The following is a 16,677-nucleotide window of genomic DNA, read 5'->3' on the forward strand; positions in this document are numbered from 1 at the left end:
ACGTAGTTTCAACTAATTATGACCACTTCCTCCAGGATCTCAGACAGACGCTTCAACTCCCTAGATATAGGGAGATCTCTTGGATGGGCAGAATCTCCGCCTTTAAAATGATGATCCTTCCAAAACTCACGTATTTGTTTAGATGCCTCCCTCTTCACCTCCCCAACTCCTATTTAGACAACTTCCAGTCGCATCTAAACAGATATGTCTGGTCTGAGTAACCCCCCCCACCGAGTATTTCTTCAGCAAAAGCGGCAAGGATGGTTACACAGCTATCACTGGCTGCAAACATACCGCTAATCAGCTGTTCAGCCTTATCTTGCTGTAAAAAAGCTTTTTTGTCAGCCCAGAACAGAGTTCACACTCGCTGTGATGTCATTAGAATCCTCGCAATACACAAAGCTATAAAAACAATATTGAAAAAGCACTCATGAACAACAGTGCACGGAAGGGGCTGACAGAGCCCAAAAGTTCAAATGCAAACAATACAAATCTTCCAGCTGCTGTATATAAAAAACAGAATTTATGTTTACCTGATAAATTACTTTCTCCAACGGTGTGTCCGGTCCACGGCGTCATCCTTACTTGTGGGATATTCTCTTCCCCAACAGGAAATGGCAAAGAGCCCAGCAAAGCTGGTCACATGATCCCTCCTAGGCTCCGCCTTCCCCAGTCATTCGACCGACGTAAAGGAGGAATATTTGCATAGGAGAAACCATATGATACCGTGGTGACTGTAGTTAAAGAAAATAAATTATCAGACCTGATTAAAAAACCAGGGCGGGCCGTGGACCGGACACACCGTTGGAGAAAGTAATTTATCAGGTAAACATAAATTCTGTTTTCTCCAACATAGGTGTGTCCGGTCCACGGCGTCATCCTTACTTGTGGGAACCAATGCCAAAGCTTTAGGACACGGATGAAGGGAGGGAGCAAATCAGGTCACCTAGATGGAAGGCACCACGGCTTGCAAAACCTTTCTCCCAAAAATAGCCTCAGAAGAAGCAAAAGTATCAAACTTGTAAAATTTAGTAAAAGTGTGCAGTGAAGACCAAGTCGCTGCCCTACATATCTGATCAACAGAAGCCTCGTTCTTGAAGGCCCATGTGGAAGCCACAGCCCTAGTGGAATGAGCTGTGATTCTTTCAGGAGGCTGCCGTCCGGCAGTCTCGTAAGCCAATCTGATGATGCTTTTAATCCAAAAAGAGAGAGAGGTAGAAGTTGCTTTTTGACCTCTCCTTTTACCAGAATAAGCAACAAACAAGGAAGATGTTTGTCTAAAATCCTTTGTAGCATCTAAATGGAATTTTAGAGCACGAACAACATCCAAATTGTGCAACAAACGTTCCTTCTTTGAAACTGGATTCGGACACAAAGAAGGCACGACTATCTCCTGGTTAATGTTTTTGTTAGAAACAACTTTCGGAAGAAAACCAGGTTTAGTACGTAAAACCACCTTATCTGCATGGAACACCAGATAAGGAGGAGAACACTGCAGAGCAGATAATTCTGAAACTCTTCTAGCAGAAGAAATTGCAACCAAAAACAAAACTTTCCAAGATAATAACTTAATATCAACGGAATGTAAGGGTTCAAACGGAACCCCCTGAAGAACTGAAAGAACTAAATTGAGACTCCAAGGAGGAGTCAAAGGTTTGTAAACAGGCTTGATTCTAACCAGAGCCTGAACAAAGGCTTGAACATCTGGCACAGCTGCCAGTTTTTTGTGAAGTAACACAGACAATGCAGAAATCTGTCCCTTCAAGGAACTAGCAGATAATCCTTTCTCCAAACCTTCTTGAAGGAAGGATAGAATCTTAGGAATTTTTACCTTGTCCCAAGGGAATCCTTTAGATTCTCACCAACAGATATATTTTTTCCATATTTTGTGGTAAATTTTTCTAGTTACAGGCTTTCTGGCCTGAACAAGAGTATCAATGACAGAATCTGAGAACCCTCGCTTTGATAAGATCAAGCGTTCAATCTCCAAGCAGTCAGTTGGAGTGAGACCAGAGTCGGATGTTCGAACGGACCTTGAACAAGAAGGTCTCGTCTCAAAGGTAGCTTCCATGGTGGAGCCGATGACATATTCACCAGGTCTGCATACCAAGTCCTGCGTGGCCACGCAGGAGCTATCAAGATCACCGATGCTCTCTCCTGATTGATCCTGGCTACCAGCCTGGGGATGAGAGGAAACGGCGGGAATACATAAGCTAGTTTGAAGGTCCAAGGTGCTACTAGTGCATCTACTAGAGTCGCCTTGGGATCCCTGGATCTGGACCCGTAGCAAGGAACCTTGAAGTTCTGACGAGAGGCCATCAGATCCATGTCTGGAATGCCCCACAATTGAGTGATTTGGGCAAAGATTTCCGGATGGAGTTCCCACTCCCCCGGATGAAATGTCTGACGACTCAGAAAATCCGCTTCCCAATTTTCCACTCCTGGGATGTGGATTGCAGACAAGTGGCAGGAGTGAGTCTCCGCCCATTGAATGATTTTGGTCACTTCTTCCATCGCCAGGGAACTCCTTGTTCCCCCCTGATGGTTGATGTACGCAACAGTCGTCATGTTGTCTGATTGAAACCGTATGAACTTGGCCTTTGCTAGCTGAGGCCAAGCCTTGAGAGCATTGAGTATCGCTCTCAGTTCCAGAATATTTATCGGTAGAAGAGATTCTTCCCGAGACCAAAGACCCTGAGCTTTCAGGGGTCCCCAGACCGCGCCCCAGCCCACCAGACTGGCGTCGGTCGTGACAATGACCCACTCTGGTCTGCGGAAGCTCATCCCCTGTGACAGGTTGTCCAGGGACAGCCACCAACGGAGTGAATCTCTGGTCCTCTGATTTACTTGTATCGTCGGAGACAAGTCTGCATAGTCCCCATTCCACTGACTGAGCATGCACAGTTGTAATGGTCTTAGATGAATGCGTGCAAAAGGAACTATGTCCATTGCCGCTACCATCAAACCTATTACTTCCATGCACTGCGCTATGGAAGGAAGAGGAACAGAATGAAGTATTTGACAAGAGTTCAGAAGTTTTGATTTTCTGGCCTCTGTCAGAAAAATCCTCATTTCTAAGGAGTCTATTATTGTTCCCAAGAAGGGAACCCTTTTTGACGGAGACAGAGAACTTTTTTCTGCGTTCACTTTCCACCCGTGAGATCTGAGAAAGGCCAGGACAATGTCCGTGTGAGCCTTTGCTTGAGGAAGGGACAACGCTTGAATCAGAATGTCGTCCAAGTAAGGTACTACTGCAATGCCCCTTGGTCTTAGCACCGCTAGAAGGGACCCTAGTACCTTTGTGAAAATCCTTGGAGCAGTGGCTAATCTGAACGGAAGTGCCACAAACTGGTAATGCTTGTCCAGGAATGCGAACCTTAGGAACCGATGATGTTCCTTGTGGATAGGAATATGTAGATACGCATCCTTTAAATCCACCGTGGTCATGAATTGACCTTCCTGGATGGAAGGAAGAATAGTTCGAATGGTTTCCATTTTGAACGATGGAACCTTGAGAAACTTGTTTAGGATCTTGAGATCTAAGATTGGTCTGAATGTTCCCTCTTTTTTGGGAACTACAAACAGATTGGAGTAGAACCCCATCCCTTGTTCTCCTAATGGAACAGGATGAATCACTCCCATTTTTAACAGGTCTTCTACACAATGTAAGAATGCCTGTTTTTTTATGTGGTCTGAAGACAATTGAGACCTGTGGAACCTCCCCCTTGGGGGAAGCCCCTTGAATTCCAGAAGATAACCTTGGGAGACTATTTCTAGCGCCCAAGGATCCAGAACATCACTTGCCCAAGCCTGAGCGAAGAGAGAGAGTCTGCCCCCCACCAGATCCGGTCCCGGATCGGGGGCCAACATCTCATGCTGTCTTGGTAGCAGTGGCAGGTTTCTTGGCCTGCTTTCCTTTGTTCCAGCCTTGCATTGGTCTCCAGGCTGGCTTGGCTTGAGAAGTATTACCCTCTTGCTTAGAGGACGTAGCACTTGGGGCTGGTCCGTTTCTGCGAAAGGGACGAAAATTAGGTTTATTTTTGGCCTTGAAAGACCTATCCTGAGGAAGGGCGTGGCCCTTGCCCCCAGTGATATCAGAGATAATCTCTTTCAAGTCAGGGCCAAACAGCGTTTTCCCCTTGAAAGGAATGTTAAGCAATTTGTTCTTGGAAGACGCATCCGCTGACCAAGATTTTAACCAAAGCGCTCTGCGCGCCACAATAGCAAAACCAGAATTTTTCGCCGCTAACCTAGCCAATTGCAAAGTGGCGTCTAGGGTGAAAGAATTAGCCAATTTGAGAGCACGAATTCTGTCCATAATCTCCTCATAAGAATAAGAATTATTATTGATCGCCTTTTCTAGCTCATCGAACCAGAAACACGCGGCTGTAGTGACAGGAACAATGCATGAAATTGGTTGTAGAAGGTAACCTTGCTGAACAAACATCTTTTTAAGCAAACCTTCTAATTTTTTATCCATAGGATCTTTGAAAGCACAACTATCTTCTATGGGTATAGTGGTGCGTTTGTTTAGAGTAGAAACCGCCCCCTCGACCTTGGGGACTGTCTGCCATAAGTCCTTTCTGGGGTCGACCATAGGAAACAATTTTTTAAATATGGGGGGAGGGACGAAAGGTATACCGGGCCTTTCCCATTCTTTATTTACAATGTCCACCACCCGCTTGGGTATAGGAAAAGCTTCGGGGGGCCCCGGGACCTCTAGGAACTTGTCCATTTTACATAGTTTCTCTGGAATGACCAAATTCTCACAATCATCCAGAGTGGATAACACCTCCTTAAGCAGAGCGCGGAGATGTTCCAATTTAAATTTAAATGTAATCACATCAGGTTCAGCTTGTTGAGAAATTTTCCCTGAATCTGAAATTTCTCCCTCAGACAAAACCTCCCTGGCCCCCTCAGACTGGTGTAGGGGCCCTTCAGAACCAATATCATCAGCGTCCTCATGCTCTTCAGTATTTTCTAAAACAGAGCAGTCGCGCTTTCGCTGATAAGTGGGCATTTTGGCTAAAATGTTTTTGATAGAATTTTCCATTACAGCCGTTAATTGTTGCATAGTAAGGAGTATTGGCGCGCTAGATGTACTAGGGGCCTCCTGTGTGGGCAAGACTGGTGTAGACGAAGGAGGGGATGATGCAGTACCATGCTTACTCCCCTCACTTGAGGAATCATCTTGGGCATCATTTTCTCTAAATTTTGTGTCACATAAATCACATCTATTTAAATGAGAAGGAACCTTGGCTTCCCCACATTCAGAACACAGTCTATCTGGTAGTTCAGACATGTTAAACAGGCAAAAACTTGATAACAAAGTACAAAAAACGTTTTAAAATAAACCGTTACTGTCACTTTAAATTTTAAACTGAACACACTTTATTACTGCAATTGCGAAAAAGTATGAAGGAATTGTTCAAAATTCACCAAAATTTCACCACAGTGTCTTAAAGCTTTAAAAGTATTGCACACCAAATTTGGAAGCTTTAACCCTTAAAATAACGGAACCGGAGCCGTTTTTATATTTAACCCCTTTACAGTCCCTGGTATCTGCTTTGCTGAGACCCAACCAAGCCCAAAGGGGAATACGATACCAAATGACGCCTTCAGAAAGTCTTTTCTATGTATCAGAGCTCCTCACACATGCATCTGCATGTCATGCTTCTCAAAAACAAGTGCGCAATACAGGCGCGAAAATGAGACTCTGCCTATGATTAGGGAAAGCCCCTAGAGAATAAGGTGTCCAATACAGTGCCTGCCGGTTATTTTACATAATTCCCAAGATTAAAATAATTCCTCAAGGCTATGGAGTATAAAATATAAATCGATTTAGCCCAGAAAATGTCTACAGTCTTAGAAAGCCCTTGTGAAGCCCTTTTTTTTTCTTTCTGTAATAAAAATGGCTTACCGGATCCCATAGGGAAAATGACAGCTTCCAGCATTACATCGTCTTGTTAGAATGTGTCATACCTCAAGCAGCAAAAGTCTGCTCACTGTTCCCCCAACTGAAGTTAATTCCTCTCAACAGTCCTGTGTGGAACAGCCATCGATTTTAGTAACGGTTGCTAAAATCATTTTCCTCTTACAAACAGAAATCTTCATCTCTTTTCTGTTTCAGAGTAAATAGTACATACCAGCACTATTTCAAAATAACAAACTCTTGATTGAATAATAAAAACTACAGTTAAACACTAAAAAACTCTAAGCCATCTCCGTGGAGATGTTGCCTGTACAACGGCAAAGAGAATGACTGGGGAAGGCGGAGCCTAGGAGGGATCATGTGACCAGCTTTGCTGGGCTCTTTGCCATTTCCTGTTGGGGAAGAGAATATCCCACAAGTAAGGATGACGCCGTGGACCGGACACACCTATGTTGGAGAAATGACCTTTATTAATTCCCCATAGGGTCCAAAATCAGCAACGTTTCGGGCTTAATACATGCCCTTATTCATGCATGAATTATTCATGCATGAATAAGGGCATGTATTAAGTCTGCAACTTTGCTGATTTTGTTCTCCATGTGGAATTAATAAAGGTCATATTTATATACAGCAGCTGGAAGATTTGTATTGTTCACATGCACAAAGCGGGGACACACACAGGAGTGAGCAGAACACTGTAGGCTCGAGCAGGACACAATAACAAACACATTCTTCTGAAACTTTGGGGCTTGGTTAGGTGGTTAGAAATGCATACACAAGTATTAAAGGGACACTGAACCCAATTTTTTTATATCGTGATTCAGATAGAGCATGCAATTTTAAGCAACTTTCTAATTTACTCCTATTATCAAATTATTTTCATTCTCTTGGTATCTTTATTTGAAATGCAAAAATGTAAGTTTAGATGCCGGCCCATTTTTGGTGAACACACTGTGTTGTTCTTGCTGATTGGTGGGTAAATTCACCTACCCAATAAACAGGTTCTTTCCATGGTGCTGAACCAAAAAAATAGGAACCAAATAATAGGAGTAAATTAGAAAGTTGTTTAAAATTGCATGCTCTATCTGAATCACAAAAGAAAAAATTGGGGTTCAGTGTCCCTTTAAGATATAAATCTTACCCAGATGGACTATTGTAAGGAACGCTTTAGAAAACATTAATGCCTAGATAAATTTAGTGTACACTGTCCCTTTAATTAGATTGCCCTTCTGCCTGCTCCTCTTGCATAGTGGATATACTTGACTCTTCTGGTTCCTGACCCTAACTTATTTAGACTATTCTCCTGTGTTACTGACCAACAGTTCCAGTGTTCCAGTTACCCGGAGACCTGCAGATGGTTCTTGTACTTAAAGGGACATTTCAGCCAAATTGGAATCCACTTGGATGCATTTCAGTTTTGAATAGAAGCATATTTGATTTATACATGTATTAGCAAAACTGCTTCTAATTAAAGCTATAGCTGTTTTAAAAGTGTATTTAAGTATGCACCGTGCACCAGCATTTTAAACACAGCACTTGCTCAAAGAGCCTAAGATGCTTGCTCTATCTGGTAATAACTCAATTAGTTAATTGCTGACGTGATTACAAGCCCCACTGGCTCTCTGAGCAGCTGCAGTATTTAAAATGCTGGTGCACTGAGATATCTAACTATGCTTCACATGCACGTGCAGAGAAAAATGTTAACACTAAAACAGTGATAACTTTTATTAGAAGCTTTTTTGCCAATAAATGTATAATGCAATTGTGTTTCTAATTAAATATGTAATTCATCTATGTGCATTTAAATTTTAACCGGAATGTCCCTTTTAAAAGGACAGTGTAATGTAAAATAGTTTTTCCCTTAATGTGTTTCCAATTATTTATTTTTTTACCAGTGGCAGAGAATACAATTACAAGTTGAGTGCTAAATAACGCTTACGCTAAATCAATATTTGCGCTCAACTGAGTAATACCAGCGCACACTAATGTGTGCTGATATTATAATTGAGATGCAAAGTGAACGCGACCTCACATTTGCATTACACGGAAGCATTGCGATTACGAGAGCGCGTTTCCATAGATTCTAATGGGAGCCTTGTTCTCAGACCGTAAAACACAGCATGAGAACTAGCGCAGTGAAGGGGGTAAGTCGTGCAGCGATGGGCAGCAAAAATATATGTATATGATTATATACATATATATTTATGTGTAAATATGTGTATATATATATATATATTTACAGAGAACACACAGTTCCCATAGACCGCAATGCTCCGTGCAGTATTTTTTTTTTTACTTGTAATGGCTGGTTATTTATCGTGCCCACAAACGGGCAACATTTTCCCATTTGCGGGTGTGCAACAAATTAGCGCTCCACTTGTAGCCTAGCCCATAATATTTAAAATATTAAATGTCTGGTCCTTTATACAAAGATGATTACAGAAGAAGCTGACCGGTAGGAATAAATCAATATCCACGTAAGGACCGTTTCAATTTAATTTAACCAGGATCAGATTGAACTGGTGCCTATTTATATGGGACACACTGTGCATATTTGAGAGTTTTATGGAACTTTTTAGATCTAATTAGATTTTGTACTATTTGTTATTGTTGATTATGCATGTATAGACACCAGTAGGCATGGGCAAAAGTTTGGGATTCAGCATTCATTTGCGAAATGAACCTCGAATATGGCTGCAGGCAACCGCATTCTCTTCGTTTCGGCACCAGATATATCAGTGTGAATGTGCAACACATTAAGATCTGTATTTGCACAGATTTCTGTGTGTTACTCTTTCACAGTGATATATCCGATGCTGAAACTAAACGAATGCTGCTACCTGAAGCCATATTTGGCACGCGTTGCACAAAAACAAATACTGGATATCGAAATTTTGCCCATGCCGAGATACCGGTATCAAGTTTGATTACATGTCAATTTTATTACATTTATCATAGCATTGTACATTTTGATTAGATTATTTGTCTTAGCAATTTATCAAACCACTTTGGTAGCGCTATGTCCACTTTTCTGTTTTCTGGTGAGGCCACATTTCTGGGTCACGAATTGGAAGTCTTTATGACACATTGTTGTGTTTAACTCTTACAGAAAATGTTTGCTGACCCCAGATTAAGAGGAAAGTAAATGTAATCTCCAAGAAAGAAGGGTATCTTTAAGTGCTACAAAAGTCTTGAACTCTTTGCCTGAGGGGTTAGTGATTGCCAATTAAGTAGATATCTATAACAGTGTCTTACATATATTTTTGATAAAAAAACAGAATGTAAGGTTATAAAAAAGGTGTATATAAAAAAGAAATAAGTATATGCTCCAAGTCTGAAATCAAAAAGGCTGTGGAAAGTATGAGATCACTGGTCTTCACAGGTTAACCTGAAAAAGCTAATTAGTCAAGGCGAAACGTACGTTGGATGTTTTAGGACATTACGGACTACTTTGTCATAATCGGGTGAGACTTCTAAACACAGCTGCTACATAGTCGCAAGTTGCAAATGCCGAATCCTCACGGAGTAATACATACTTGCTAAGCAGTTATATATGCTTTGATCCTTACCCCTACAAATGTTTGTCTGTTCTTATGTCCTTTGTTTTTAGCTTTATAATAAATACTTATACGCTACAACTTGGGAGTTCCAGTGTATTCCCTGAGAGCCGTGGGGCTTTATACCTATCTGCTTTACAACCAAGAGCTTAGTTAAAGCTCTTAAAAGTGTGCTGGTTTATAATAGACCTCCTTATTATTTGTCTCATCCTTTCCACAGCCTTTTGGATTTTGAACTTTGGGGAATATTCTTATTTCTTATCTATATACACCAGTTTGTTTTATATTGATCACTTTATTTTAGTGTGTATTTTTGACTAGTGTCCACCAAGTATTTTTTGTTTTTTTTAGAATGCAGGTTATAACTGCCTGCGTGAAATGAATAGGCTTATTTAAACATGTTACTGAAGAAAAAAAAAAAAGATCAAAGGGATTTCTAAAAGGTTTTACTTGATAGACTAATTGTTTTCTTTTAACCTCATCTACTATTTTACGATGTATAATTAGCAAAATATCTGTATCTAATATACATGTTTTGTGATAAATGTAATCAATTGTTTTGTTGTCACTGAAGTTATATTGCTGGAATCAGATACATTTCCTTGCAATGTAATTAAGGTAATTTTTAGTATCAACAGACATAGACCAATTTAAAGGCCTGCACCGATAATTTCATGTTTTTCTTAATCCATCCCCTGAAGAACACTAAGATAACTACTCATTGTGGGGCTATAAGATTTAATTGATCTGAATTGATCTAGTCTCATTTATATTATGGTTCATGCATGGTTTGCACATTTATATTTGACTCACTCGATATGTCAGAAATGTTTACTTGTGCTCTGTAGAGCAGTTAATTTTTAATAAACCATATTTGAACAAATATATATACAGTATATATACATATATATATATATATATATATATATCTGTATCTAAAACTGAGTCAATAGAATTAATTAAGTAATGTGTTATTACAAAAAATTACACCGACTGACATGAGTGTTAAGAAATTAAATTAATTTATAAAGCACAGAAACACTGGAAAGCAGATAAATGAACAAATATAAGGGAAGGCTCTCACCTGTGCTGTACAACCTCCACATCTTCTAGACGTTGAGGGATATCCATCTTCACAAGCCATTGCTCCTTCTCATCTATCCACACCTCACAAGAGTTCACCTCCCCAAACATTTTGTAGATGTCTAAGGCATCTTGCAGCCACTGGCATCGGAGGCCGGCCACCTCTACCACCTCCGCATACAGTTGCTCAACCTCCACAATGCTTATCTGTACATCCACCTGGTCGCTATACTCTGCCCCCAGCTCTTTCAGCTGGTTCCTCAACCCCAACACGGTAGCCTGGTGCTTCTCGATCTCCTCCATGGCTTCTCGATGCTTTTTGACCAGGGACTGGGTGGAGTACTCATCATGACCAAAGTCATCGCTAGAGACCAGACGATAAGTGTCCTGAAGCCATCCAGCCAGTTCGGTGGTGTCTGCATTGAACTGATGGAAGCTGGAGGCTTCCTGGAGCTTCTGTTGATGGGAACTGGCTGCCTTTTCTAGATTTCCCCACTGCTGCTTTACCTCTTCCATACGCTGACGGAGGCCAGACATCCCTCTCCGTCTTTTTTCCAACACCTGTGAGATTACACATATATTGACCTAAATAAAAGGGCTCAGTCTACAGTGACTTAGGTATTCAATACGTAATATTAGGAAATATGGCATGATGTTTGAGTGGGCCATCTATAAAAAGGATGCATTCCTGAATATAACTGTGCAACATCATAAATTGTGTCAGGGGTCGACAAATCTGTTTAAAATTTAGGAAACAGTAAGAATATTTGTGTAATATAAATCTATTTGTATAGATTGTGTGTCCTGTACCCTGGATCATCAGTAACGCCAATCAGACACTGTACTAAGGCACTTATATATTTATTTATGGGTGAGTTCATGGGTTAGTGTTGATATCATTGGGCAAAAGTAGGTTGAAAGGTTATTAAACATATGAAGCTCAACATTTTTCTTTCATGATTCAGATAGTGCATACAATTTTAAGAACATTTCCAATGTATTCCTATTATCAAACTTACTTAGTTTACATAGTATTCTTTGTTGAAGAGAATACCTACATAGATTGGGGCATATGTATCACGCTCCGTATGGAGCTTGATACCCCTTTTTTTCTGGCGAGCCTGCAGACTCGCCAGAAACAGCAGTTATGAAGCAGCGGTCACAAAGACCGCTGCTCCATAACCTGTCCGCCTGCTCTGAGCAGGCGGACAGTCATCGCCGGAAATCAACCCGATCAAGTACGATCGGGTTGATTGACACCCCCCTGCTGGCGGTCTATTGGCCGCGAGTCTGCAGGGGGCGGCGTTGCACCAGCAGCTCTTGTGAGCTGCTGGTGCAATGCTGAACACGGCGAGCGTATTGCTCGCCATATTCAGCGATGTCTGTCGGACCAAGTCCGACAGACATTGATAACTAGGGGCCATTGTGTGCACCAGTCTGGAGAACTATATGGCAGCAGTTTTGCAAGAATGCTTTTGAGCACTAGATGTCAGCACTGTATCCACAATGTATAACATTGTTAAAAGCATTCTTGTAAACTGTTGCCATTTTGTGCTAGACACATGCACATTCCTGAGCCTACCTACCTGCTTTTCAACAAAGGATAACAAGACAATGATGAATATTGGATAACAGAAGTAAATTGGAAACTTTCTTAAAATGATATGCTCTATGTGGCTCATGAAAGAATTGGGGTTTCATGTCCAGACATTGAACACATGGCATATACCAGCAATTACACCCTGTGTTGCAAAAGAAATGCTTTAAAACCATTTAGCACAAATTATACATTTTTGTCAATCAAGATCACTTTAGTGAAAAGCCTAGTGGAACACATGTTCCTGACCTCCTTTACCCAATTAGGATCCATTGTAATGAGTTTGTGCTCTGATCTAACCAATCGCAATATAGAATGTTGCCAGCTCAGGTAAATTCTCCCATTGTTTAAGTAAGATAGAGACATCCCAGCCTCACAGTTTTCAGAGGTATTCTATCTGAATCATGAAAGTGTAATTTTGACTTGAGTGTCCCATCAATGATGAAGCCAATTAGGGTCAAATAATATCTGTACCTAATTAGCTTCAACAAAGATGATCAGATAAGGAACTGTAACACAATTGCATCCCACAGTGACCACCTGGCTGATTTTACTGACCACCCTGCTAAAATTGATGCCAATATTAAGCTACAATTATCTGATATTTTTGTATGTTTGCTGCACACATTTTAATGTAATCAATTTATGATCAGTTATGCAATCAATTAGTTTTTGGATAGCTTAAAGGGACATATAAACCAAATTTTTCTTTCATGATTTAGATCATACAATTTTAAACAACTTTCCAATTTACTGTAATTTTTTTCAGCAATTTGTCTTAGTTCTCTTGGTATCCTTTGTTAAAAAAGTAACAATAGGTGAGCTCAGAAATGTGCTCGTGTTCTTAGCCATCTGACAACAATGTTTGCAACAATGTTATAGGTAGTTACAAACACTGCTCCCATAGAATGCTAAGGACACTCGGGCTGCAGAGTTTGCAACTATGTAAAACATTGTTATAAAAGCTGTTGCAAACACAGCTCCCAGACTGCTAAATACATGTGCACGCTCCTGAGCTCACCTAGGATTACTCTTTAACAAAGGATACCAAGAGAACTAATGCTTACAATGCTATGCTGTATCTGAATCAGGACTTTACTGTCCTTTTAATAGATATAAAGCTGTATTTTTTATTTCCCTCCTCTTTGTATCTTAGCTCTTCAACTTTATTGCAGTATCAGATTTAAAATGCAGTAAGGTCTGCCTAGGGGACCTTTACGTTACAGATAGCATAGAAGGTTAAAGGGACATAGAACCCAAAATGTTTCCATAATGATTCAGATAGAACATTTTTCAACAACATTCCAATTTACTTCTGTTATCAATTTTGCTTCATTCTCTTGGTATCCTTTATTGAAGGGGCAGCAATGTACTACTGGGAGTTAGCTAAACATATTGGTAAGCCAATGATAAGAAGCAGATATACGCAGTATATCTATATAAGTATGCTTTTCAACAAAGGATGCCAAGAGAACAAAGCAGCATAGATAATGGAAGTCAATTGAATTATTTTTTTAAAATTGTATGCTCTGAATCATGAAATAATTTTTTTTGGGGTATCATGTCCCTTTAAATTGCTGAGTAACATTTGCAATTCACACAGCCCAAAATTATAATTAAAGTTTAAAGCGACATGAAAGTCAAAATGAAACTATCTTGATAGCATATAAACATTTAGGACACTTCTATGTTCTTTTCAATTATTTTATAAAATCTACTTATCTTGGTATCTTTTGTTGAAAAAAAAAAACAAATCTAGGTAGGCTCATGAACAGCAATGCACTGCTGGGAGATAACTACTGATTGGTGGTTGCACATATATGCCTCTTATCACTGGCTCACCAGATATGTTCAGGTAGTTCTCAGTAGTGCACTGCTGCTCAGCAGCAAATTTTATCTATGTGTTTAAAGGGACAGTTAACACCTTGAGATTTTAATATAAAATGTTAAGCTATACATAAAACAACTTTGCAATATACTTCTGTTGTTTATTTTGGCCATTTTTCATGTAATTTAGCACTGAAAACGGAGGATTTTCTCATTCTCACAACTGAAAACATGCGCTGCATACGCCTAAGGAGTTTGGCTATTTTTAAAAAAATTACAAAAAAACAAGATGTTCATTTGTTCAACATTTTAGACTTTAATTATATGTTATTCTATAGCAACATAAATATCTTGTAATTACAAGGTGTTAACTGACCCATCAACTCCTTTTCCTTAAAATTCCACTAGATGGCGCCATAGCAATGCTGCATACAGATGTGTAGATTTCAAGGGACATAAAACTGTATGAAACTTAGGTCTGGATTACAAGTGGAGAGATAATTTGTTATCGCTCTTGAGCACTTAACTGCGTTCAAGGTAAATTGCTTTATTATGGTGCTGTGGGTATTGTATATTGAAGGCGCTTGCAGTCACCCTATTTCCACCTGCCTCAGGCTGTCTAAAAGTGCTGTATACTCTTTAGCCAAGGTAAATCAATAGCGCTCTCATGTTAAGTTAGCACAAAAGCAAAAGACTCAGGCGCACTTACTTCTGGAGCTTTGGATTTAGCGACCACGCTAACTTCCCATAGGCTTCTAAGGGGTGCCCTAAAGACAGCTCTTTAGTTTTAACGCTTGCGCACTAACCTGAAGTTGCGCCAGACCAACTGCGCTAAAGCCGAAGGTGCGTTAGGAATACTTTAAATACCAATGTTCAGTCACTTAGAAGAAAGTTTTCTTTTTAATTTTAAATTTATATATTTCTATATATATATATCTACATGATTATATACATATATATATATATATATATATATATATATATATAGATCTGTATTGTATATATATATATATATATATATATATATATATATATATATATATATATATATATATATATATGGGAATATATATTTGAAAAGGTATTTGACTGGGAATGGCTCAAAAATGTATATACATGTGTTTATACATGTATATATGTATGTATGTGTGCACATACGTAAATACACATGTATACACACATATATATATATATATACACATGTAAATACATACATCGATACACATATTTAGTATGTAGATATACAGGGCTTGAATTTTCCACTAGTCCCAGATGAGTAAGAAATTGCAGCAAATGAGTTAGAAATTTGTCATTCTCGGTCTCCTATGTTTAACATTAAATGGACTAGTAACTTTTTCACTCTGGGCTAGTAACTTTTAACAACTGACTAGTAAATTATAGTGAGAGCGCAACCTATAACTTATAATATGATATTTAGAATAGTTGCAATCACCATTAAAAGTATAGGGTGCGCTTAAAGGCAGATAGCTCACTGTGCTAAGGCACTGTGGCTGAGCTCTGTAGCAACCCAAGGGTTGCAGGTTCGATCCCCGGCAAGGTCCACCCAGCCTTTCATCCTTCCGAGGTCGATAAAATGAGCAGCGCCTTGAGACCCTTACGGGTGATTAGCCGCGCTTTACAAGTACCCAATACATACATACAAAGGGACAGTCAACCCAAAAATTATTCTAAGTTATTCATTTACAAATGTAGCCCAGTTTTGTAATATATAGCGTTTGCAAATAAAAGCACTTACTGTTCGCGACTCTGACGTTTGAAAATGTCCGTCTGGCCCCTCCCCTATTTCGTCATCAGCTACATCATAATCTTCTTATGGCACTTTATGTATTTATATAAAGTTCTAAATATATGTATTGTACTTATATTTGCCATTAGTCAGGTTTATGTATATTTCCTTTTGCAGACTATCAGTTTTAAAATTGGGCAAAACATATTTAGGAAGTTATTTTTTTCTTACTTGGGGTATAGTCTTTTCTTCAAAATTGACTGTTTTCTTTAATTTTCGCAGGCAAAATTAGGCTCGCGAGGCCGCAAAATGCTAATATTTATTGCGTCATTTTTGGCGCGAGATTTTTTTTATATATTTTTTATTGAGGTTGAAAATACGGCTTACAAACAATCCGTGACAGTAAGAAAACAGAATTTATGCTTACCTGATAAATTACTTTCTCCAACGGTGTGTCCGGTCCACGGCGTCATCCATTACTTGTGGGATATTCTCTTCCCTAACAGGAAATGGCAAAGAGCACAGCAAAAGCTGTCCATATAGCCCCTCCTTGGCTCCGCCCCCCCAGTCATTCGACCGACGGTTAGGAGAAAAAAAGGAGAAACTATAGGGTGCCGTGGTGACTGTAGTGTATAGAGAAAGAAATTTTTCAAACCTGATTAAAAAACCAGGGCGGGCCGTGGACCGGACACACCGTTGGAGAAAGTAATTTATCAGGTAAGCATAAATTCTGTTTTCTCCAACATTGGTGTGTCCGGCGTCATCCATTACTTGTGGGAACCAATACCAAAGCTTTAGGACACAGATGAAGGGAGGGAGCAAATCAGGTTACCTAAACGGAAGGCACCACGGCTTGCAAGACCTTTCTCCCAAAAACAGCCTCCGAAGAAGCAAAAGTATCAAATTTGTAAAATTTGGCAAAAGTGTGCAGAGA

General features: G+C 39.7%; 1 protein-coding gene across 1 annotated transcript in view; it reads right to left on the reverse strand.

Annotated features, from left to right (window-relative positions):
- Positions 1-16,677, reverse strand: part of SPTBN4 (spectrin beta, non-erythrocytic 4) — a 338,530-nt gene that overhangs the window by 233,403 nt on the left and 88,450 nt on the right. Inside the window, exon 15 of the mRNA XM_053721767.1 lies at positions 10,574-11,133. Coding sequence (XP_053577742.1) covers positions 10,574-11,133 — 560 coding nt within the window. The remainder of the gene's footprint in view (positions 1-10,573; positions 11,134-16,677) is intronic.

This window comes from Bombina bombina, chromosome 7 (genome assembly GCF_027579735.1).
Source record: "Bombina bombina isolate aBomBom1 chromosome 7, aBomBom1.pri, whole genome shotgun sequence".
NCBI lineage: Eukaryota > Metazoa > Chordata > Amphibia > Anura > Bombinatoridae > Bombina > Bombina bombina.